Source organism: Rhinolophus ferrumequinum, chromosome 21, assembly GCF_004115265.2.
Source record: "Rhinolophus ferrumequinum isolate MPI-CBG mRhiFer1 chromosome 21, mRhiFer1_v1.p, whole genome shotgun sequence".
NCBI classification, from domain to species: Eukaryota; Metazoa; Chordata; class Mammalia; order Chiroptera; family Rhinolophidae; genus Rhinolophus; species Rhinolophus ferrumequinum.
This window is the reverse complement of record NC_046304.1, coordinates 9,384,395-9,409,196: the sequence shown is the minus strand read 5'-3', so window position 1 is coordinate 9,409,196 and position 24,802 is coordinate 9,384,395. Positions and strand designations below refer to the sequence as shown.

General features: G+C 49.2%; 1 protein-coding gene across 11 annotated transcripts in view; it reads right to left on the bottom strand.

The window, feature by feature from the left end:
* Positions 1-24,802, bottom strand: part of GAS7 (growth arrest specific 7) — a 211,305-nt gene that overhangs the window by 24,978 nt on the left and 161,525 nt on the right. For 6 of the 11 annotated variants that reach the window (XM_033089883.1, XM_033089888.1, XM_033089886.1 and 3 more), the window contains 5 exons: positions 21,432-21,517; positions 12,332-12,385; positions 5,899-5,988; positions 2,949-3,064; positions 251-325 (listed from right to left, as the gene is read on the bottom strand). In XM_033089883.1, the coding sequence (XP_032945774.1) occupies positions 251-325; positions 2,949-3,064; positions 5,899-5,988; positions 12,332-12,385; positions 21,432-21,517 (421 nt within the window). Of the gene's footprint in view, positions 1-250; positions 326-2,948; positions 3,065-5,898; positions 5,989-12,331; positions 12,386-21,431; positions 21,518-22,678; positions 22,698-24,802 lie in introns of all 11 variants that reach the window. The other 5 variants (XM_033089884.1, XM_033089894.1, XM_033089892.1 and 2 more) reach the window with 1 other exon arrangement.

Here is a 24,802-nt window from a genome sequence, read left to right as displayed (position 1 = left end):
GGGCAGAGGGGTCCTGACATACTCCAGCATATGGCATGAGGCCCTTGGCCATGAGAGAGACGACAGTGTGGACGTGCCAACCCTGAGCATACATGCCCACACCCGGAGTCATGGCCGCCCACCTTGGGCCAGGCCTGCGGCGACTTCCCCACCACGGGACCATGCAGCAATCAGTGCTGGGGAAAAGGAATCCCCCCCTCCTGAGTGTCCCTTCTTCCTCCCCACGTCCCTCGCTGTCCTCCCCACTCACCCTTCTTCCTGTGCGGCCAAGGAGTTCTGAGAGAGCTTAGCTAAGTTCTTGGCGTAGTCTTCTTCAATCTTTATCCTGCAAAGGGAGAAAAGCCAACATGTCAGCTCTCCAGTGCCAGACTGTGGGTCCGACCTGCAGCCCTGCCACTTATTAACCGTGTAAAGGAACGCATTGAACCATAAGCTCTGAGAGTACGTGGTTCTTGCCTGTCTGTCTGACACACAGTGAGTACTTAATAAATATTTGTTGAATGAATGAAGGAACAAAATTGTCTGAACCTCCCTCTCCTCAACTGCAAATGGGATAGTCCCACCGATCTCTCCAGGCTATCAAGATGAGCTGTCATTTGCATAGCTCCTAACCCAGAGCTGGACACATGGGAGACCCTTAAATGAATGAATGTAACTTGTGATGGACCACAGGGACACAGGGATACGCAGGGCTGTCTTCCACTCCCATCCAGCCCCAGTGCTCTGGGTTTAGACCCTCCAAGGTGGTGTCAGCCCCTCAGAAGCAGAAATAGAACCTTTCCCTAGGTCTCCCAGCCCCGCGATGCCTCTGAGTGTCAAGCCTGCAGGGCACAAGCATTTCCATGGAAACCAATCTCCCCAGAGAGGGAAGTTGCCTTGGATTTTGCTTCCAGCAGGCAGGCCCTTGACACACTTTCAAGGCAACTCTTGGGGAGTGTTCTGTATTATCTGGCACATCTGTGTTCAATGTGTTGTCAGGGGTATTGTCCGCTGCCTCAGGGGCCTTGTGGGAGACGGAGGAGCTGTCCTTGTGACATCAGAGCCGGCCTCAGAAAGCCCCTGGTCCATCACTCGGCAAATAGTAAATATGCAGAGTCTCTCCCGGAGCTACAGCATCTGCTTCCCGGCCGCTCAGAAGCTGCTGCCCAAAGGGTGTGATGATGTAGAGATGGCAGCCTGACCAAGTCCCATGGCAGCATTTTGAGTAATAATTATTTCACGATTTGGCCCACAAATAATTATTTCACTGAGAGACCCGCAACCTTGTTCCTTCTCTCACTGCTTTGCTTTCAATGTCATCTCTGGCTGGTCTCTAGGTCCTCCCGCGTCTATCTCCTGCCTCCATCGCTTCTTCTCCATTCACTCTGCCTTGAGCCCCCAACTTCCTCAGGATGACAGGGAGAGCCAGCCTGAAGTCTCCAGCCTGTGGCCAAGAGATCTCTCTGGAAAGTGGATCTAACCATGTCACACTCTGAACTTTAAACCTCCAAGGGCTCCACAGTGCCAACCACACGTATCAGGCATGGTATGCTCCCTGGGCGTCACCTCCAGAGCCAGGGCCTGCATCACCTCCCCCTCTGCCTGGCTTCCTTATCCTGAGGCCACGGAAACTACCAGATACCTGCCCCCTGGCCTGACACGCTCCCCACTCTGAACCTCAGCTCTCGCCTCTCCCAGCTCTGAAAGGCTCTCCGTCTGAGATCCCAAATGGACTGAGAAAAACTGCAGGAGCCTGCACTTCTTACGGAAGACCAGAGTTCCATTTATTTGCAAACATGACATTTTTATGAAAGCATAAACCATAAATGTGTTCAAACTTCGGCTTTCACAAACAACCATTTTCCTAGTTGCCTGTTTGATACTATGGTTTTCTTGTACCTGAGCTATATAACCTCTCAATTCCCTACCTGTTTAATGGGTCATAAAGATTTCATTACATAAATAGAAAATGGGCCTCTTAAGGAAAAGAGATGCTCTAAGGCCAAAGAATTATAACTTGATTATTGTTACAACGAAAAAAGAAATATTTTTAAATCTATTGCAATTTGCTGTAAATATTTCCAGTGTGCTCTGGAACTCCAGGTGGAAAGTTGTGTGTACGCATGAGTGCACACTTTTGGGGGGGCAGGGTATGTGCATATGGGGGTGGTAGAGATGCAGGTGTGTGGGTATGTCAGCTGTGCTTAATGGGTTCTCCGAACTTGGAGAGGACGTAGAAAAGGAACTACTTCTCTTGTAGCTTTTGCTATTTCGATCAGGCTGAACTTCTTTTCTCCTCATGTATGTTCAGATAAACCACTGTTATAATCCCTGCACTTATCATAATCACCTTGTCTAACTCTCCCATTAGACTGAGCACCGTGAGGCAGGGATGGGATTGGCAGGGTAGGGGTTCTGTATGCCTAGGCCCGGGACACAGTTTTGCTTCAATGATGAATTGAAAGGTAACATTCTCCTTTTTTGTTATGTAAGGGACAGTGCTTCCAGTGAGGGCCACGGAGGAAAGTATAGGAGCCGAGCAGTCTGTGTGGGGAGACAGTAGGGAATGGTGGGGACTGTGGCAACCTGGGAACACACGCTCCCTCTCCAGGGGCCCCTGCTCCTCAGCTCCAGCCAATTGTTTCGTGAGGGATGCAGAGCCACTGTTCCCAGACTTATTGCTTTCTCCAGAGATGCTAGATATCCAGATTTTAATGTAAAAAACTACCAATTAAAAAAAAAAATGTTGGTTCAAATCTTTAAAAACACTACATCGGCCAGTGACACATTTGCTGGCCAGATGTGTCCCGAGGGCCATGAGTCTGTGACTCCAGTCTCACGCTCCCTGTGGTGCTACCCAAGCCCAGTCCTGGGTGAGCAGTGCTCACTCCTGATGCTGACTCCCCTCGGGCGAAGGGGCCAGCGTGGGTGTGCCACCCGACCCGGAGCTGGGAGGGCCCAGGCCTCACCTCTCCCGGATGAATTCTGACATCTCCTTCTGCATCTGTTTGCCCTTCAGTTGTTTCTGAAGCAGCAGTTCAAACCCAGCCACTGTACCGTTGCCTTGCGGGTCCTTCTTATCAGCCTAGAAAGGAAACAGAAGCATGAAAGAGTAGGTGATGGCTGGAGCCATGGGGAATGGAGGTGAGGGAAGACAGACCCCAGAAGGGACCCCAATGCGCCTGGCAACTCCGACCTCAGTCTGAGAGGGAGGATGAGTGCCCAGTCTTGGCTCAAAGAAGAGGAGGAAGGGCAAGTGGCCAAGACCACAGGTCCTGTTACTTTCTGATCCCCAATGTCCTATTACTTTCAACCAGGCAGCTGCTGAGGCCGGCTGGACCCTCTGGGGAGTCTTGGCATCCTGACTATAAGCTGGGACAGTCTGTGACCTTGGGGGCACGTGCCCCTAACCCTGTGCCATCCCATTTCCTGTTAACTTCTTGCACCGGCCAGGGAGTGACATCCTCCAATGCACATTCATAAAGGATCACAGTGGCTTCTGGGGAGAAACTGGATGGAAGGGAAGCCAGAGTGGAAAAGGGCAGGCTGCCAGCCAGGGTTGACATCACAGCTGGGGGACCTCAGGCAAGTTCTTCACTCACTCCAAGACTGAGTTGCTTCATCTGTGAAACTGGAGAAATGATGGCACCTACTGCATATGGTCATTTTGGGATAAATGACACGTGAAAACGGCTTAGCACAGTGCTCAGCATATATTAAGTTCTCAATAAATAGTATCTACTCTTAGGTATTTTTCAATAAAAATCAGGACTCAGAGAAGATGGCCAAGTCAATAAAATGGAAACTTAGTATCCAATTCATTTCGCAAGCAAAGACTCTTAAATTTTCAAAATTAAGTGCTTTGGCTTTGTTTTGGCAGTACTTCCTCAAGGATATTTGCATACCTCTTTCCTGCTCTCCCCCTGCCCCACCTCCTGCCTGGCACCCCCAGCGTGACATTTATTTGGCATCTGCCCTCACAGCCATGGCTGCTGGAGAACAAGTCTCAGAGCCTCCCCAGACCCTGGCTGGCACCTCTTCCATCACAGCCATTCCCCACCAGGAATCCAGGGTCAAATGCCTTGATACTTAATGGAAGGAGTCAAAAAAATGTCCTTTGACATCCCAGAGGAATGTAGGAGTGTCGGTGAGACTCCTGACCCAGGGTCAGCTCAGCCACTGGGTGACAAGGTCAGGTCCTTCCAATCCTAGGCTGCGTCCTCCCCTCCCCACCCCCACCCTTGAGATAGGAGTGAGTTGTATACTCAAGATCCCTTCCAGAACAGACATTTTAGGAAGGGAATGGCAAGGGGTTGCTGATGCCTGGAGAGAACCCCACTTACCATTGTCAAGCAGATGAAGGTTTTATGGACCCCTCCCAGCTCCCTCCCAATGAGGGATCCTTTCCTCAGCTGCCCTGACCCAAGGCGTCTGAGCCACACTGTAGTACCTCTCGTGACAGGGAAATCACCACCATACGGGGTACACCATGTCACAGTGGGGCTGCTCTGGCCATTTAAAAGTTTCTCCAAGTACACTGAGGATTTGTGCTACGAATGAATGCTACATCTTGATTAAAAAGCAAAAGAAAAATTATCCAAAATACTGAGCCCCATCTGGCCCCACAGAGGATGGATTTGCCGAGCAAGTCACCCACCCTGGGAAAAAGGAGCCTGAGGCAATGGGTTCCAATGGCTGTGTCAGCAGAGCAGGGCCCGTGAAGTCTTGCACACTCTGACCCCTGCTCAGCCTCACTTCTGAGCTCACCCCTCACCAGGTCTGTCTGATGCCAAAGCCAGAGCCCTATTTATAATATTTGCTGCCTCTGCACAGATCTCAGAGGATCTGGAAGAAACACAGCTGGGCCAAAGAAACACAGCTGGGCCGATAGGAACTGGCCCTGCCAGGAAGCAATAGGAATCACTGAATGTCTTCTAAAGCACAAGTGATTGGGTAGAAAGAAAGAAGCACTTTTATCTGGTGTAATACTTGGTTAGCAAATTTTTATAAACTGCAGATGATCCATTCTGCAGAGTGGTGAAAAAACATTTTTATTTTATTTATTTATGTTCTTCAGGGTCTTTGCAAGAGTTTTTTTTGTTTTTTTTTTTTAAGTGTACAGTTCGGTGGTTTTCAACGTACTGACAAGGTTGTGTGACCATCACCACTATCTGATTCCAGAATGGACAACGTCATTTTGAAAGTCATGCTGACTTTAAAATGCAAATGCCCAGGACTACTCCCGGAGTTTCTGAGGAGGTGAACTGTGCATTTGTCAAAAGATATTTAATTATGGAAAAATACTCATAACAAAATTTACCATCTTTAACCATTTTTAAGTGTGCACTTCAGTGGAATTAAGTACGTTCGCACTGCAGCACAACCATCACCACCATATCTCCAGAACTTTTTTTTATCTTGCAAAACTGCAGCTCTGTACCCATTAACCAATATGCAAAAGTTCTGAAACCACAGAGTTGTTAAAGCAGGAGCTCTCCTTGTGCCCAACCTCCTCAATTTTGATGGAAACAGGGGGGCCCAAGAGGTGAAGCCCTTGTCCCAGGTCACGTACAAGAGTGACAGAGCAGGTCTGGAGCTCAGATTCCTTTACTGAAGCTGATTCTAGTTTCCTGCCTTGACTGAGCAGCAACAAAAGTGACCCTCCAGCTTACCTGCTTTCTGGCTGGGGTTTCTGTATTGCCACGAATGAAAACCCTAGAAATTTTCTCAGCTTTATGGAATGACCTGGACTCCAAGAGGGTCTTAAGTTCCTGCCTCGGATGCTAAATCTACTGCCAGCCCTTTAGGGGCCAGGAGAGGCCCCCTCCTTCTTTGAGCTTGTGGCCCTTCATGCCCCTCCTGAGTATTGACTTCTGGGCCTTGGGGCCACTGTGTGGGGGAAACCGAGGCACCACTTACCCAGAAATAGTCACAATAGCTCCACTCAGTTGGTTTCAGCAGCTGCTGCTCTGGCATTGTGTCTGGGTGAGGGAATGTCACACAGTTTATCTGTAGGGCACAGAACAGGAAAGGAAATGACTCGGCTGGAGGGTTGGGAGAAGCTGGGAAGGTTTTGCTCCTGGATACAGCACTACCAGGCCTCCCTTCAGGATCTGCTTGATAGAACATGCACTGAGATCCTGAGATGCTCCAGCAGCCAGCATTTCAAATGAGGGGCAACCGGCACTCACACCCGCCCCACAGGGGCTGGCTTTGGTACAAACCCTCTGGAGGGCGGAATAACAGGATCCATCAAAATTGCAAACACCCACAACCTCTGACCCAACGCTTATACTCCCAAGAGCCTATCCTACAGATATATTTGCACATGTGTGCAGTGACATATGGACACGGTTTTTCACCACACAGCACTGTTTGTAGTCGCATAAGGCTGGACATAACTCCATTGTCCATCAGCCGGGGAACGGTTAAACAAAGAACGAGACAGATAGGCACCTATGGAGATTGTATCCATGGTGATAGACACAGCAACAAAGTTCTTATGTATTGATAAGAAAGGTGTGTCAGGATAGACTAAGGGGGAAGGGCGGGAGCAAGGTGTACAACAGTACTTACTGTATGCCACTGCTTGTGTAAAAAAGGGGGGGGGGAGGATATATACACATTTGGTTATTTACATCCAGAATACTTCTGGAAGCTGACAACATCATTTGCTTCCAAGGAAAGGAATTATGTGGCTCAGGGTCAGGGTGAGAGGGTTACCTTGTGCATTTTACTGCATGTTCTATGAACAGAGAGTGGTTAAAATTATAATCCATGTGCACTTTGGGGGCTGGCCCTAGCCCAGAAGAGTCCAGTGGAGAAATCTGTAGGACCTGTCTCAGACTTTGTTCCTGGTACCCCTGATTTTCACCGCTTGGTGGAAGTGGCTTTGCCACTGCTCCTGCGGATGTCACTTCAAGCCCTGATCCCCTCCTATGGAGCCAGATAAGTTGGTTCTTTGTGGAAGCCGCAGAGCCTCAGGGAGGCAAGGCCTGAGCCCCGCCAGTCTTTAAGCCTTCATTGCAGCCTCAGCATCTGCTGAAGTAGGAGCCATCGTATGGTCAAGGCAAGAACAGTGCAGAAAACACCCCCCCCAGTTTTGGACAGAGGCCACAAACTCCAATGCCAGGCAGTTCACGCAACAAGTGAGGTCACAGAAACTGCAGCTCGAGCGTGGGGAGGGTGACCAGCTTCCGCTTCGGGAAGGGGTGGGGGTACATGGAGATCCATCTAAGGGGCAGATTCCTCTCAGCTCCCGCCACCTGTTATCAAGCCCGAATGAGGAGTCTGATGTTGTCAGGTTAGGCGATAACTCAAGAGAAGCGAAAGATTGGCATTTTTACGTGAAGTGTCTCAATTTTGAAATGTTGGCAAATTAATTCAAAGTTAAGAATTGTAACCACCACGTCAACAATAAGGCTGTCTGTGTAAGCCAAACCAACTCCTCTGATTCAGGCCCATGGCGCTCAGCCATGACCTCTGCTTCAGGGGCCTGAGGGCAGCTGGAGGTAAATCGAGGCCTCCCGGCTGCCCCGGGTACAGTCCTGGGAGGACAACACTGGAGAAGTCTAGCCAAGGAAAGGAGCCCCTCCTCTCAAATACCGACATCTGGCTGAAGTCAGGGGGGAATACTCCCACTCTGGAGGAAAGCATGAAACGGTAGGAAGGACCAGGGGCATGAATAAACCAGAGATACCTGGAGATGGGCAGGACCAAATTCCACCACAGTCAAGGTAGAGGCTCAGGGAGCCCCCTGGGGTGGGTTGTTCTCTCCCAGTGCTGCACCCGTAACCACTGAAGGCGTTACTGGCCTGCAGGAGCCTACTGGAGGGGAGGGCCAGCCTCTCAGTGCCCGGCATCAGGCAATGGTCTCCCAACCGCGCTTTTTGGGCTGACACCCCAAAGTGTGTCCAGAGGTGAGTCTCCTTCGGGGCTCTGATGACCCACTGTGGCATGGGGCTCATTTGCAGCAATCATGGAAATAAGGGATGGATTGCAAAGTTTCACACAGTCCTCACTTCATGTTCCAGCTAGTCTTGTTTCAACAAATAATGGTGATCACAGTCCATCTTTATTTGGCTTAATAATGTCCATGAAAATTGCAACCGAACTTAATGATAAATTAACTATGACATTCGGCATTAAGAATCATGGAACTAGGAGGTCGAAGGCACTCAGAGTGGTATAAGTACCCTGTCAGGGGTCTCCAAAGCAAGGGGTCCTGCAAATGGCCCAGTGCCAACCACTGAAGGAGAGAGAGTTGGGTTGGGGGAGAGGGGCTGGGAGAAGATAATACCTCATCACCCTTGTGGCTTCTGCCACTTTGTGAGAATACTGTCCCTTGGATGGCCTAACCAGGGGCCCCAGGGTGGCTGTCCTTGCCTCTATGGACTATGGTTGGGGGATTTCTCACTCCCAGGTCTCCCACAGGGATTTCCCAGAATCCTCACAAAGCCCGGCACCCCCTCGTGGGCACCTGGAGAACTACACCTTGCTGCCCTCCAGGAGGTGGTTGTAATGATGGGTGGAATTCCTGGGGAGCCCTCACTCGGGCACCCTGCCGAGAGTTTTGCATGCATTCTCACTTCATCTTCCCAGCAACCCCATGAGCTGGGTAACACTGGCCTCATTTTATATGAGGAAAATGGAGGGTCGCAGCAGCTCAGTACGAATCCAGAAGGGCTGACAGCAAAGCTCAACGACACCATGCTATGCAGTGAATACCTGCTCGTCCACTTTCCATGCAAACATTCATTGAATGGCTACTTGGTGCCACGTACTACGCTCGATCTTCCCAGCACTTGTTTATTTAGCATCTCTCTTCCTTGCCAGACTGCTCCATGAGGGGAGGAAGACCACTGGTTCCTGTTGTTTCCCCAGTACCTGGCACAGCGGGTGCTCAGTAAATGCTTCTTGGTGCAATGACTGGAGGCTAGAGGCTTGGTGCAATGACTGCCTTTGATGGTTTTACAGCCTCATGAGGAAGGCAAACAACAAATAAGCAATTGCAATACTTTGGGATAAATCAACCAGTGGGGTAACAAGGGGTGCTGGGGCTATAGGAAGGAGAGGAAGCTGGGAGAGAATATTTAGGTGAGGCAGTCGGGAGGGTACGGTGTGGGAGCTGAAGAGTGTTGCAGGAGAGGAAAGGGCCTGGGGGTCTGAGGACGAACCACGGCAGTTAGGGAGGGCGCAGCTGTGTGGCTGGGGCTGAGTCAGAACGCAGACAACACTGAGGCAGGAGGGGGCCTTGCAGGAGTGGGAGCCACAGAAGCACCTGGCGTGGGAGTGATGTGGCCGGGTTGCTCTGAGGCGAGCACGCCCGCTGGTGTGGAGGACGAATGCAGCCGATATAAGCCACCTGGGGAGGCTCCGCAGCGACCAGGAGGTGTGAAGGTGGCTCAGAGCAGTGCAGTCAAGTGGACAAGCAGAAAAATGTGGGGTCGACATCGCAGACAGACTGCATAGTACCATGCAGTGAACTCAATGACTGTCTACCAGAGGTGACTTTGTCTCCCCCACCCCAGGGACATTTGTCAACCTGGAGACATTTTTAGTTGTCACAACTGGGTGGGCGGTGGATTTACTACTGGCATCCGGTGGTAAACATCCCACACTGCACAGGACAGACCCCCCACTAAGGACGGTTATCCAACCCCAAATGTCAGTAGTGCTGAGGCTCAGAACCCCTGAGGTGACTGGCGCGGGTGGACAGGAGTGCTTCAATTCATTGGGACAGGAAACACGGCGGTGGGGTGGAGGGCTCAACTCGGGGAGAGGGAGGCTGTGGCAGCGGAGCGGGACGGTGAGAGCTGTGGGGTGTGCTGATGTCCTGAGCATTTAGAGCTGAAATGTCCACTTGCAACAACGTAGTGCAAGCTCATGCACAGACGAGGAAACTGAGGCACTGAGAGGTTAAGTCCCTTGCCCACTATCATGCAGCTAAACAGTGGCACAGCAGGGTCTAGAGTCAGTTTCCTGGGCCACCACTTTTACCGTTGCCCTGTACTTCTATGGCCTCAGGTCTCAAAGTCAAGGCTCATACATCTCTGGATTAGAAGGGCGGGCAATGGAGAGGCAACCCCGGGCTCCATCCAGCAAGGCTCCAAACTTCAAAGAAGGTGGGAGAGGCCTTACCCCATGGAAACCCCATGGCTGGGCGCAGTGAGCACCAGTATTATGTGGAAAGGAAAGGGCAGCAGACAAAGGTCTTAGCCCATCTCCAGCCTGGAGACGTGGGGCAACTGGGTGGGCAGCTAGCAGGCCTTGGTCAAGTCTGGGGCTCTGCCCCTCACTCATTCTGCCGTTGGCCTGTCCCTCCCATGCTCAGTTTCCACAGCAAATACTTCCCAGGGCTGGAGTGCTTACTTAAACCCCTGGGGGACTGGTTACAATACAAGCCCGGCCCCAGAGAGATGGACTGTAAGTCTAAGAGTCCATGGAAGAATCCTGCATTTGAAACAAGTATCGCAGAGGCTTCAGATACTGACTACACTTTGCAGGCTAGCTAGTGAGAAGCACTGATTTAGGTCAACAGTAAGGAAGAGGGGAAGATACCCAGAGATGGACCAAGTGTGCTGTCCAAGAAGATCCTGGGCCATACCCGGCCCATTCTGACAGAGCCCGAAGCTCTAGTTCAAAGACGAGGCACAGCAAGTATATCAGGCCCCACTGGTGGCCTGGGCCGTCACCAAAGGCCTTTCAGGTAATTTTGGGAGGCCTCACTCTCTGCGTTTCACTTTTCATTTCTTTTTCACTTACCTCCTATAATTCTAACACACCAGCCCCCCACCTTATGTTCTTCTCCCTCTTTCCCCTATTTCAGGGGACTCTGGGGAGCTCCTGCTTTGGTCCAGCACTCTGGGGCATCTTGTGGCAATTGGAAGATGAGGATTGTGCCCTCGGGAAGTCTACCCATGGCCTGCCCGGCCCATCTGCTCCAGTAACAAGGAAGCTGCTACTCATCCTGTCCCCTCGGGCTGAGCCACCCTGGCCTGCCCTCAGGGGGCAACTTCCACCGGGTGCACTGCTGGGGGAGGGGGAAAGGGGGGGAAGGAGCACAGGTCTGGAATCCTGATGGTTCCCAGCTGTGTGGCCTTGGGTGGGGTGTGGCTCTGTGCCTCAGTTTCCTCATCTGCAAACAGGGTGACGAGAAAATGAGTATGCGTGGAGCATTTCCTGTGTGCCACCTCTGTTCTAAGTGCTTTCTGTATAGACTCAGTCCTTACACTGTCCCCAGGGCACAGATATCTCATTATACAGACATGAACACTGAGACGCAAAAAGGTAGAGAAACTTGCCCCAGGTTGTTAACGGCTGACAGGTGCTGTAACTGACACTTTGGCTTCAAAGCCCAGGTTCATAATCACCATATGTCATCGGTTCTATCACCTACACTACACACACAGTGAAAGGAGAGCTAAATGAGCCACTCAGAACACCACTTGTGCATAATAAATGCACACAAAAGTGGCAGCAAGTATTGTCATTGTCATCGTTTGCTTAACCCTCTTTTTCCTCCATAGCAGGATTTTCAGGCTGCATGAGCCAGGGAAGTGCACCCACTCTTGGATTCATCTCCAAGTGGGGGTGGTCAGAAATGCTCAGAACTGTGTGTGACGGAGCCTGAAAGAGCAGCTCCCTATTCCCAGCCCTGCCGTGCTTGTGGCAAAATGGCAAGCCTGGGACGACACTTCTCACATGTCCACGTCCTTCGCTGTTTGAGCAGCTGGACAGCTCATCTGCCCACTTAGAGAGGGCACTGACGTCCAGTGCCCACTTTCCCCAGGGACAGGGCTGATGGGTATGTGGGCGGTGGTTGGGGGTGGGGGGAGTCCTTCTCAGCCTGCACGTGGGGACTTGGTGGCCTTTTGGAAGAGCCCTGGGAGGCAGAGTGGCCACTCTAGGCAGGAGCTGCCTGCCTCCTCTGGGGAACTTCCAGAACTCTATTCTTAGGGTGCTTTCTCTTGCCTTTAACTTTGACATCGTCCAGAAGTTACCTTGTACAAAAGCAACACTGCTGTGGCTATAATTTACACGTCACGTCACTTGCACAGAACACAGTCTACCCCCCTTCAACCCACTCCTGCCCGCCCTGCAAAAATGGCTTCTGCCATCCTTCTACTCATTGCAATCACCATTCTTCCACTCCTTCCTCCAGAGAGAAAAGTGAGAGATGAGATCAACAGAAGAGGGGGCCCAGGAGGTAACTTCGGCTACATTCAAGCTTTGGGACTTCCCAGATTCCAGGCTGGGCATCCCCACTTGGTCCGCGTTGTCATGGCAACAGCCATGGCCGAAAGCCCCAGCTTGCCGCCCAACCTGTGAGCGCTCTGTGGGAGCCACTTACCGTGATGGTGTTTTCCTTGCTGTGCTTTTTGCCTGGTGATGAGGATCCCAGGTTCTGGGGAGAGAGACAAGAAGCATCATCAAAGCTGTTCTCCATATTGGGCACTCTTTTTTCATTCGGGTTCCCTGAAGGTGGTGGGATTGGTTACAAGCCACGCGCTGAGGAAGTTCGGGATGCTTAGCCTGCCGTTAACTCCTAAGTCACCATATTCTGGGAGAGGGCAGGCAGGAGTACCCCTGACTGCACGCTGCTCCTGTGCTGAGCTTGAAGGCGAAGTAGGGGAAGCCTCCAGCACCGGCTCTGAGGGAACTGCTCCAAACCAGGCCGGCCTCCTCTTTCCCCAATCTGTGATATGGGAGTTAACCCCTCAGCTGCCCTCTGCTGGTAAGTGATTCTGCTTGCTGCTTGCTTCCTGAACCTGCAGAACCCACTGGGGAGCAGAGAGTTAAGGCAGATTGCAGGCCACCACCTCCTGGCACTGAGAATTCAGAACATGACATCTTAATCTGAACCCTCGGGTCAGACACATCAAACCCTATATGTGTGTCATGCGCACTGGGGCACTCAGCCACTTCTGTGCCTCCTGCTCTCCAACCCTGAAAGCAGGGAGGGATTCCTCAGCCGAGAGCCGCATTTCAGCTTTCATTTAGACTTTGGATTGCCTTTGTATGTCTTCCTGTCGCTGGCAAGCAAACCACTGTCCCAAGGACCTCGGAGCCCACAGGTCCTCAGCAGCTTGCCCCAGTTCTAGGATGGTTCTGGCACAGAAAGTTAAGGACGGCCAGCTGAAAATGCCACATTGGTCATAAGAGCCTCTGAACCCACAGGGGAGGGTCAATTCTGGTCTTCATTGTCCCACTATCAGCAGTTACATGAGGGATTCAATAGGGTCCTTCGGCAGCACAGGTGATGTCCACTCCTGTCCTGAGCCACACAACGGCCTGGGAAGCAGGTTCACCTGCGAGAACTGTGTGTGGCTGTTGTGAGCCCTTCTTCTTCCTCTAGTGGAATACAAGGAAGTGGCTGTCAAGACTTTACAGATAAAAGCCCAGGAAAAGCAGGGAGGGACTTCTCCAGCAAACCTCAGGGACCTACCACCACCCCCCCGCCCCCGCCACACACACACACACACACACACACACACACACACACACACTCCCCAGGCTAGCACAGCCCCGCTCCACAGGGCAGGAAAAATGTCTGGGGATGGGAACAGCCCCATGTGCTAATTAGGCAACCCAGGGAGCTTGACTGAGTCCCTGCTGGGGTCTCCTCATTCCCTTATTCCCACCTAGACCTACTTTGCCTGGTAAGTAGAGTCAACAAATGAAAACCAATGTTCTAAGAGCTCTAGATAAAACGGACCTCATAGATCATCCATGTCACAGACAAGAAAATGAACTCACTAGCCTCGACACTGTGCCAATTAATATGACTTCTTTGAGCCTCGTTTTCACTATATGTTACCAATGGTCCTCAAGTTTTGGAGTGCACCAGAATTAACTGAGAAATTTGCCCTAAATCGAGTCCAGGTGGCACCTCCCAGAGCTTTTGACTCAGCAGGACTCAGGGGGGCTAGCACCTCTGATAAAGAGTCTGGGGACCTCCCTTGGAGACACACTGATCTATGTTCTGTCATTTCTTTGAGGCTCCCTACATCCAGTAGCTCCTCTAGCAGCCCTAACAGGATCTGGGGCAATGTCACGTTTGTGACCAATTACAGCTTCTGTAGATGTTTTTAACTCATCACCTCATCCAGCTTACCTACACTGGAACCTCCCAAGTTATCAGTTCTGCCCCAGGGCACTTGCCAAAGTCAGGGCACTTGCCAAATCCTGGAGGAAGGCAGACAGAGGCGGCATGGCATGAACCCAGGTCCCCCTCTCCAAGGAGACGAGACAGGTGCAGAGCTCTCTCAAAGGTTCATTCACTGGCCAAGCAAATACAGCTGACCCTTAAACAACATGGGCTTCAACTGTATTGGGTCCACTTATACATGGATTTTTTTCAATAAACATACAGTTGGCCCTTTGCATCCTAGGTTTCACATCATAGGATTCAACCATCAGCGGATTAAAAACAGTATATTCGATCCGTGGCTGGGAATGCAGGGATGCAGAGAGTGGGCTGGATGCATTGACCTATGCCATTGTATATAAGGGCTTGCATACCTGTGGATTTTGGTACCCACAAGGGGTCCTGGAAGCAATCCCCCACGGATACCGAGGGAATATAGTTAAATTTGGGGGAGTCAAAAGTCATCCGTGGATTTAACTGCACAGGGGGTCGGCACCCCTAATCCCTGCATTATTCAAGGGTCAACTGTACAAGCCTGGGAGGGAGAAGGGGGAAGAGCGAGAGCCTCTGGGATGGATTCTGCAGTTTACAGGAGTCTCCCTGTCACTGACACACATCACCACCACCATGCTCCCACTCCGGCACACCAGGAAGGGCAACCAGTGCTCCAGCACCTCTGGTGAGAGCCCACGAGTCCATGCCGATGCTGTCAGTGATGATAAGGAAAAGGATGAGGAGGGTAACTACGGGAGGGAGGAAGCTCTGCGAGAGCTCCTGGGTGCTTCTGCTTCTGCAGCAGACGCCAGGGTAGGCATCTGACCTCATCTCACTTAATCCTCACAACCCCAGCAAGGTCAGTGGCATCATCTCCGTTTTACAGACGGTGAAACTGAAGCTGGCAGAAACCAACTTATTTGTCCAGGGTCAGAAGGCAATTCAAAAGAGGATACTGGAACCCAAGCCTGAATAACTCTTCTCTATCTCTGCCATCTCTCCACTTTCAGACCCGGGACAATCTCTTGTGTTTCCAGGTGTCTCTGCAGGGGTCAAAAAAGATCTCCGTCATCCACAAACACTTATTTTGGAATCACTGTGTCCAAGGCTCTGTGGAGTGAGGCTGGACCCAGGGGTGAGGACAGGGTTGCAGGTAATGGCGTTGAGGGTGGAATGGTAAGTGTGGGTGTCAGTCCTTCCTATCTCTGCCCTACTAGCTGCGCAGTTGCAGCCAGTGCCAAGCGGGGAGATCACAGGCTCTCTGAGGTGGTCTCAGGCTCTGCGTTTGCTACTGGTGACCTGTGCCTATTGTTCCAAAGTCATACACGTAAACATATAAACATGTCATATACATGCATCGTACACATATATATGCAACACACACACACACCTGTAGCACTCCATTGAAAGGGCCCAGCTGGAATGACTCCTCGGTCACAGTAAGAACACCTACTAGTAGAAGTAGGTTTTTAAATACTACCTCCTATTAAAAAGAACTCAGGCTTCTTGGAGAAATGGCTAATTCCACATGTCTGGTGAACCCAGAACATTATTATGCTGGGAGGTAAGAAAGTATTCAAAAAATGATGTGATATTAAAAAGGACACAGAAGCCAGCTTACAGGGGCTCCCACAAGCCAAATTTGGGACAATTTGCGCATGAATATGAAAAATGACTACAAATGATTAACTCCAAAAGTGGTGATAGGGCGGGGAGGGCAGCATTTCTTTACAGAAAAAATGCCAATTAAAAATGTATATGGAATTAGAAAATCACCATTTGCAAAACAAACCGTCAAAATGGATTCAGGCCACGATCATCAATGATGCTCAAAGTGCTGAGTGAAAAGCCCGTTAGGGAACAGGGCACGTGCGTGGTCTTACCCTACCAGCCTACAGATTACGGAGAAGTGACAAAGGGAAAAGGTACCCATGGTAAAGGAGAAATCTAGTCGTCACCACATTAACCGAGAGCTCAGACTCAGCATCAGCCAGTAGGGAGGTAACAGGGAGTGTGGGTCTCCTGACATACATAGTGGAAAGTACTCAACAGGCCCCAGGAGCTATTCTCCGCAAAACTGCATAACCTACATAAGAAAACAATTAGACCAAGAATGTAGGTCCTTCTATAAGACAACTGACCTAGACTCTTCCCCAAAACAGTCAATGTGAGGAAAGACAAAAGAACAAATGGGTAGAAAATATAGTCTCGATTAAAAGAGACTAAAGGCATAATTTAGATGAAACAGTAAATCCATGCAATGGAATATTATTTGGCTATAAAAAAAAAAAAGAATGAAGGACTGATACATGCTACAATATCAATGGACCTTGAAACAGTATGCTACGTGAAAGAAGCCGAACACAAAAGACCACATATGGTATGATTCCATTTATACGAAATATCCAGAAAAGGCAAACGTATAGAGACAGAAAGTAGATTAGTGTTGCCTAAGGCTTAGGGGGATTCTTTTCGGGGTGACGAAAATGTTCCAGAATTGATTGTGACGGTGGCACAACTTTGTGACCACACTAAAAACCACTGCACTGTACAATTTAAATAGGTGAATTACATGCGATGTGAATCATACCTCAACAAAGACGTTTCAAAAGGAGAGAGAGAGAAACTAAAGAGATACAGCACCCAACGTATCCATGTGTGAAACTTGAATGGATCCTGGACTGGGGAGAAAAGCAGCTATAAAAGACATTCTGAGGACAATTGGGGAGTTTGAACATGGATTTTATATGTATATATATTAAATGATATTACTGAATTAATGGTTTCTTAAGTGTGCTAATGGTATTGTGGTTATGTCTTTCCCTTTAGAAATACATACATTAGGAAATGTTTACAGTTAAAACAATATGTCAGGAATTTGCTTTAAAATAATCTAGTGGGAGTCCGGGGAAGGAATGGGAATATAAATGAAACAAGACTGGCGGAATTAGTGCTGAAGTTAAATGATTGGTCCATGGTCCTTTATTATAGCATTTCTTCTACTTTTATAAATGTTTGCAAATGTCCATAATAAAAGTTTGCTTCTTTTTAACTTCCTTTGCCAATGATTTTAAAGTGTTTCTCCTTCCCTTTTTTAAGTGACACCCCAGCCTGGATTCCTAACCTCGCCTGGGCCTCCTAGGCCACTGTGCTGCCACTGTGACCTGAGGACAGATTGACGGAGGCTGGTGTTGATATATGAGGCAGTCCTTGGTAGACTGCAGGGGGGTGAAGAGGGTGGGGTGGGGTGGCGGGGTGGTCATTCACAACTGGTTTAGCAAGCATCCTCCCACCCCCGCGTGTCTTCTTTACCCTGTCTCCCTGCCCTGTGATGAATAGTCTGGGTACTACTTCCTCAGCAGGTTGGATCCAGTGTGAAACCGCTCAATGGCTTGCCAGTACTATTAGGACAAAATCCAAGCTCCTTACAATAGGCCTGTGCAGACACCACCAGCTTCATCTTCCATCCACCCTACACTTGCTAATTTCGCAAACTACTGCCCTACTCGGCTTCTAATGGGTTCTTTGAAATCACTGCGCTCCTTCTTGCCTCTAAGCATACTCATGTTCTGTTCCCTCCACCTGGAACTGTTCCCCCATCTGTTTGCCAAGTCAAACCCTTGCTGATCTTTCCAGTCTTAGCTTATGTCCCTTTTCTTAAGGAGTCTGTCCCTGACGTTTCCACGACTACTCACCACCACCCAGCTAGGTCCTCGTAGCACACACTTCTCCAGCTCTTATCACCGCTAAAATGAAATAATTATTTTCTCATGTCTTTCTCCAGCACTGGCTCTAAACCTCCATCCAGGCAGGGACTGGATCGGTCTGTGACTAAGTGCAAAGAAGGAGATGTTCAGCAGAACATGTATTGTTGAATTGGGGTGGGGGGCATTACGTAAATGAGCTCAGCATTTCACCTTTCTCTACCTCAAACTCCATTCTCCGGTGGGTCCCTTAGGTTTCCCACCCTCAGTCCCATTCCCTTTCCCCTCTCCTGTATCTTCCTGCGGGGAAGTTCAAGGAAAGCCAGAACAATTGAAAGGTGGGTCACAAAGGGACCTGGGCATTGGTGGGCAGGTCCCTTGCCCTCCTTATCCCTGTTTTTGGATCAGAGAGGGATCCCCCCCCAACTACAGCACCAGACAGGCTGGCAGGCAGGGGACAGGCTAGGACGTGCTTCTACAAACAGCCTTTGATTCCCCTGTCTCCCCAAACAGGTGGGCCCCATTTATCTGGTACCCAGGAAGCTGGAACAGGGTTGCAGACTCAAAAACCGCCACTGGGTGGCACCAGATCACCATCACCTGGGCCCACCTGTGCCGGTCTCCCAGGGCTGTAAGGAGAGGCAAGCACTCAGGGGCTGCTGGACACGCAGCCATGACAGGGCACAGCGGGGACACACCCCTGGTTTCCATGAAGACTAGGTATGCTCCCACCCCCACCACCTCTGACATTCCTGATTCCTAATTTTCCTGATTCATTTGTTCAAGGAGGGGCAACTACAAGTAGCAGAAAAAGAACACCACAGGGGTTTGAACCAGCCACTTACAGATCCCGACCCTGCATCTCAAATGGCCCTATGTTCATGTGCTCATTCATTCTTTCTTCCAATATTAAGTCATAACTGTTATTAATTCTACCTGACAGCCTGGGTAGCGTGAGTAAATACCATGCAGGCCCCAGAGAACTGTGTATACTTTGGTATCATCTGCTGGGAGCACTCTGTAAATATCAAACCTTCGTATTCTAGTTCCACGATCGGCCTCTAGCACCTTTGCGGAGAGCAGCTCCGTAGGCTCACAAACCCTTTCACAGCCTCAGAGAACAACATTCTACCTTCCAGTTCTGGAAACCCGTGCACAAATGCGTATTTGCTCTCTCCACATACTGCGTGATTTATTTTGGGTACTTTGATGACACCTCAACTCTCAATGTTACCATCCAAAAAGAATATACTCAACTCCACCTGCCCTGAGGCAGTCGCTGCTTGCCCAGGCCTGGCTCTCCAGAGCTGACCTTCTCTGCTGGTCATCCCCAAGACCAGTACCTCGCTTCCAAATTCTTTTTTAAAAATAATGCTCATTGTATCCTTCTATAAAAGAAAAATGTGCCCATTTTAAGAAATTTGAAAAATGTTGAAAAGTATTAAAAAAAATTACCTTAGACTAAGGTCACTCAACCTCAGCACAGTTCCTCTTTCCGAGCTGGATACTTATTTGGTGATGAGGGCTGTTTTGCGCATTGTGGGATGGTTAGTAATATCCCTGGACCTTACTCATTAGAAGCCAGCAGTATCCCCTCCCCAGCTGTGATGATCCAAATATCCCCCAGACATGGCCAAATGTCCTCTGATTGAGAATCAGTCTCGGACGCAGATTGAACCACCATCAATGTCCTGGTTTATTTTCCTCTCAGTCATTTGTCTTCACATATGTGTAGAATTCCTCTTCTCAAATAAGACTACCTATAAATGCAATCTGTGTTCTGCCTTTCCCACTCAATATTATGTTCCCAGCATTTTCCTAAATCATTAAATTTTCTTCAGACGAACACTATTTATTGGCCGTGTGGTATCACTGGCTGGCTGGATGTTCGGTGCCATAATCCAATTTACCCATCCCCTGTTGCTGGACAGTTAGGTTGGGTCCAATGTTGCAGTGCTGTAACTACTGCTTGAGTGAGCAGCTTCACACATAAATCCAAATCCCTGAGTATTTGCCAAGGACAGATGCTGGAAGGGAGATTCCTGGGGCAAAGGACTATGGCACACACCATCAAATGACTTCTGAGAAGGTTCTATCAGTATATACTTTGAGTAACAACTTCCTAGTTGTTCGCAGGTGGGGAGAGCCATGTTCTATTAGGAAAGGAAGGGAAACGATGGTGGGGAGGAGCTGTTTCCAGTATTCTCCCTGATGATGCCCAGGGCAACACCAGCTTTTTCAGTTGTTGACAAACCACAGCAGAACTTAGGCTGATGTCTTCAGAAAACATTCTGCGTTCAGGTGGTAAATAAGCTTCATTTCAAACAGACTGATGGGGCTGTGTTGGGAAGGCTATCTGGGGGCTCAGCAGGAAACACACAAGGCCAGGGCTGTGACGTGTGCCACAAGCAGGGGAGCGAGGGACGGACACACACACACACACACACACACACACACACTGTGCACCATCGACGGGGCTTACATCCTCCCTGCCCAAGACACATCCACATCAGCAGCATTGACTGGGTGCTGGTGGGAAACACAGAGCCTCGGGCTCCTTCCTAGACCTCCCGAATCAGAATCGACCCTCTAACAGGAGGCCCAGTGATTCTTAAGTCCATCCAAATGTAGGAAGCCACGGCCCACACAGATGTCCAAATTCTTTCCCTGAATATTAACTGAACTGAACCTGAGCCTAGCACTCAGCTTCCTAAGACGATAATTATGTTTCTGAAAATTGGCACTCTTGCCTGCATTAAAGCTGAGTGTCCCATTTTAGCCGACTGTAGTAACAGATCCCAAGGTCTTTCTTTCAGTGCCGTGCACGTACTATCCACTGTTGTTGATAACAAGCAGCTGTTGTTAGCAGCAGCAGCGCTGTGGGGCCTGGCATTTTAATTCCTGGAAAGGGATGGTGGCATTTGGAGGCTTCACTGAGAACATCTTCTTGACCACTTACGGACCAATTAAATAAGTCTAGTCCTCAGTTGCTCCATTGCCGCTTAATGCAACCGAGAACCACGGGGCCTGGCATCAAGGTCCAGTCTGAAAATTAGCAATCACGTCAACCTGCACGAGTCCCTCAACAGGTCTGGGCCTCAGTGACCCCGTCTGTAACCCAGGAACGGTACTGACACCTACCTCAGGCCTTTGCACAATGGTCAACTGAGAGGACGAATACAAAAGCAGTTTGGGAATCTTAAAACACACTCCCGTCTCTTTCCATCCCATCGCTGTCTCTATGCTAGATTATTAAATGTGATCAAACATTTTACGAAATTCCATCCTGGGTGAAGTCTGGGGGTGAGAAAGGGGGTGTGTAGAAAAGGAAAATGGACTGGCCCCTCCATATTCTTAAAGTCATGGGAAACCATCACCATCTTCCCACTCCAAACCCCTCTCAACTTCTAGAGAAAACCAAGCAAACCACATCACCCACTCTCCCCCATCAAGGTACATCGAAATGACCCAGAAAGACCAACCACTTTCTACTTGGGGCGGAAGTGGGCTGTAGCCATCTGGACACCATGATGTACCCATCTTAATGATACCTCCCTGGACCTGCACAAATGCCTCTCCCTCCCTCCCGTGATAGGACCCCTTACCTGGGTATCACCGGCGGATTTTCGGACACTCATGTGGGCAGTCTCAGGAGGGTGCGCTGGGGTCCCTGATGCGTGGTATCCATTCACTGTGGGTACAGAAACATTGCTCAGATGCCGTACTGGCCACAGAGGGGCTTCTCTGACTTTCTGCAATTGCTGCCCCTTCTCCCACCTCACTGCCTGGTTCTGAGAGGTCTTGTGCAGCTGGGACCGTCTCTCAGGATCTTACCATGATTTGCGGAGCTGGAAATGGGTTGAGAGCATCTCTCTAATCCCCAGCACCCAATTACTGAACTCTTGGGGGAACGAGTTTCTTTTTGAACCAGAGAAGTAAAGGAGTGTGCTTATAGGAAAATGTCGCATCAGTGATGGTCATGGGTGCTGATCAAGGGTCCGATCTTTCTTGCTCTGGAGGCAGGAAGCCCTGCCAGCACCTTCCTACAAACCCCGGCTGATAAACTTTGCTCTGAGGACCTTTCTACCTTCACCCTTACAGCAGTGTGATGTGGGTGCAACGGAAAGAGGACTGTGTTTACTGGTTTTCATGACATTTGGCTTTGCCAATTAATAGCCAGGTGATCATATACCATCCTTCTTGAGTTGGTTTCCCCCAAAACAGTCAAGCCTCTAAAATTGTACCCCTACGACAGTCACTCATGCTCCCAATGTGACTAATGTGAGCTGGTGGTAGACTTGTTCTCCAAGGGAAGTTAGGGGTAGGGAGCCCTGGTTTGTAGCATTTGCCAATTTCTGTGACACAAATATTCCCATCATAGATGATTTAAAGCCCCCAACACCACTGCATGCTCCTGACATCACAAATGCACACTGCAGCCCATGCAATCCCAGTTCCCAGAGGTGCTGCTGCCTGCTCTCTCACGGGTACAGTAACATGAGCTTAAGGAGTGGTTCCCCCTCCATAAGGCTCAGCTTCTGTATCTGTAAAATGGGGGTCATTCTACCCAGTCTCCAAACCTACTTTGTTAGTATGAAAATCAAATGAGACAATCCTTGCAAAAGGGGTCTTAAGTTATCAAGGACGTAATGAAACAAGAGGGGAGGGATGGAGAGAGGGAGGGTCACTGTTTTTGCTCCTTAAATCTAGACGCCTTGCACCCCAAGCCTGCATGATCTCTGGACACCAGGAAAGCATGCCTTCCTCATGCTCGGGCTTGGAGGAATTGCCACAACATATATACTGTGCAGATCGAGCTGGAGAAAGATGCACAAGCTGATGTCCAACTCACGGTTCTTGTTGAGAGAGCTCTGCAGTGAGGCAGGAAGCAAAGGGGAGAATGACTGAAAGTCAGTAACACCTACTCATGTGGAGTGGCAAGGGCTGGTGGCAAGCAATGAGTGATGAAGGCCACCCATGGAGAGCCTTTCTCATGCTGTGGGGTGCCCCCCACCTTCCATTGCTTGCAGTGAAAAGTCCAGGGCCACCTGCAAGCAGAGTCACACTCAGCAGATTCCTGCAGATAGCTGGGCTGCTCCCTGATCTGCAGGCCTGGCCTGGTGCTCTGGAAGAACGCTGAGCACAAACACACCAAGACAAGAGAAAACTGGGCGCAGAGCTGGCCCCCAGTGCAGTGCCTTGGGAAGCAACAAGAAATAACAAATTAACCCCATGTGGCCAGCCATGGTCCTGATCTACACTCACGCGCTTCAGGCAGCTGGCCAAATGCTGGTATTATCCCTGAGTCCCCCCCAGGTAAAGAGAGGGGGCCAGGATTCCAAGGGCTTCAGAGAATGCCATGTCGGGGCGGGGGCAAAGACAATCTACTCGTATCAGCATCAGCTATGCCAGCAAGGGCATCAGACTTATGTTAAGTATAACCCACAATGAAGGCGTAACATTTGAGAAATTTTACGTATCAAGCAGCAGAGCACTGAAATAGAAAAAAACACAAATGCCGGGGAATCTAAAGAGAACAATAGGAAACCTTCATACACTGCTTTCTGTCTGTGACTGATGATGAGTGGACCAAAGTGCGGATGTGGTAATTTAATTTAAAAGGCTGATTGAACTGGATGTATGAAACATGATACCCTAACAAACAAAGATAATAATAATATATTTTACCAAGAAGCCATGGAACATTAAAAAAAAAATAAAAAAATAAAAGTTGGGCCTATTTAAGCCACAAATAAAGTATCAGTAAATTGCAAAGGGCATAAATAACACAAGCCACGTTCTTTGACCAGAAAGCAATAAAAGCAGATATTAATAATAAAAGGACAAATATACAAGATCCCCACCCCACCCCCCCAACTCTCAAATGCTTGGAAATTTAAGAAAATGCTTTCTTAAATAATCTCAGGTCAAAGAGGAATTTTAAACAATAATTACACAATATTTAGAAGATAATGAGGAAGGGCATATCAAAAATAAGTGGGACAAGGTCTGAATTATATTTGGAGAAAAATCTATACCCTTAATTATTTCATTGCCAAAGCCAAGGAGAAATAAAAATGGGTTAAACATTCGATTTAATAATTTAGAAAAAAATTCAAAAGCCAATAAAATAAACCCAAGGAAAACATGAGAAAGAGATATAAATATGGCAGTAGAAATTAATGACTTAGGAGACAAGATAACATAGCAACCCTGGCTGTTCCTCTTTGTATGGGGTGGTGCGGGGGTGGGAATCACAACAATTCAAAAGGCACATCAGTCTGCATAATTTGAGAATGAAAGAGAACACAAATGCTCAGAATTGGGAATTAGAAAGAAAAGATAAGCACAACCAATATAGTACAGATTTTTTTTTAACGCAATAGCGTATAATTTATAATTCTAGGCGAATAAATGCAAAACAGGCTCAAATTATCAAAATAGTTTCAAAGAGGAAAACCTTTACAAAATGACCTCCCTCCAAAAGGCACTGGACCCAGATGGTTGTATGGGCAAATTTGTTTAAACTCTCAACAAAGACATACGTAGGCATAAACTGCACCTTAGCATAGAAACATGTGGTTAGTTTCCCAGTATAACAAAGCCAACAATTACCCTAATCCTAAAATCTACCAACAACAACAGAAAACAGAACCACGGTTCAGTGTGACTATGAAAACAAAGTATGTAATTTCTTACCTGAGCAGGTCTTAGTTTGGAATCAGTCACTACCTTTGAGGGTGTTGGGTCCCCTGTAAACGAAGGTTGTCCCCAACTCCGTGACGGCAAAGGCTGCCCTTCTGACCCTGTACTTACTCCCTTCCCAGCACCTCAAACGTGCACCCTGAATATATTGCTCTCTTTCTTCTGCTTCCAGCATCCTTCCAGCTCCTGCCACGCTAACGGCAGCCAGGAACCGTCTAATGCAGGGGCATTTTGCCCCTAATCCATTCTCTTGTTCTCACTTCAGTTCTGG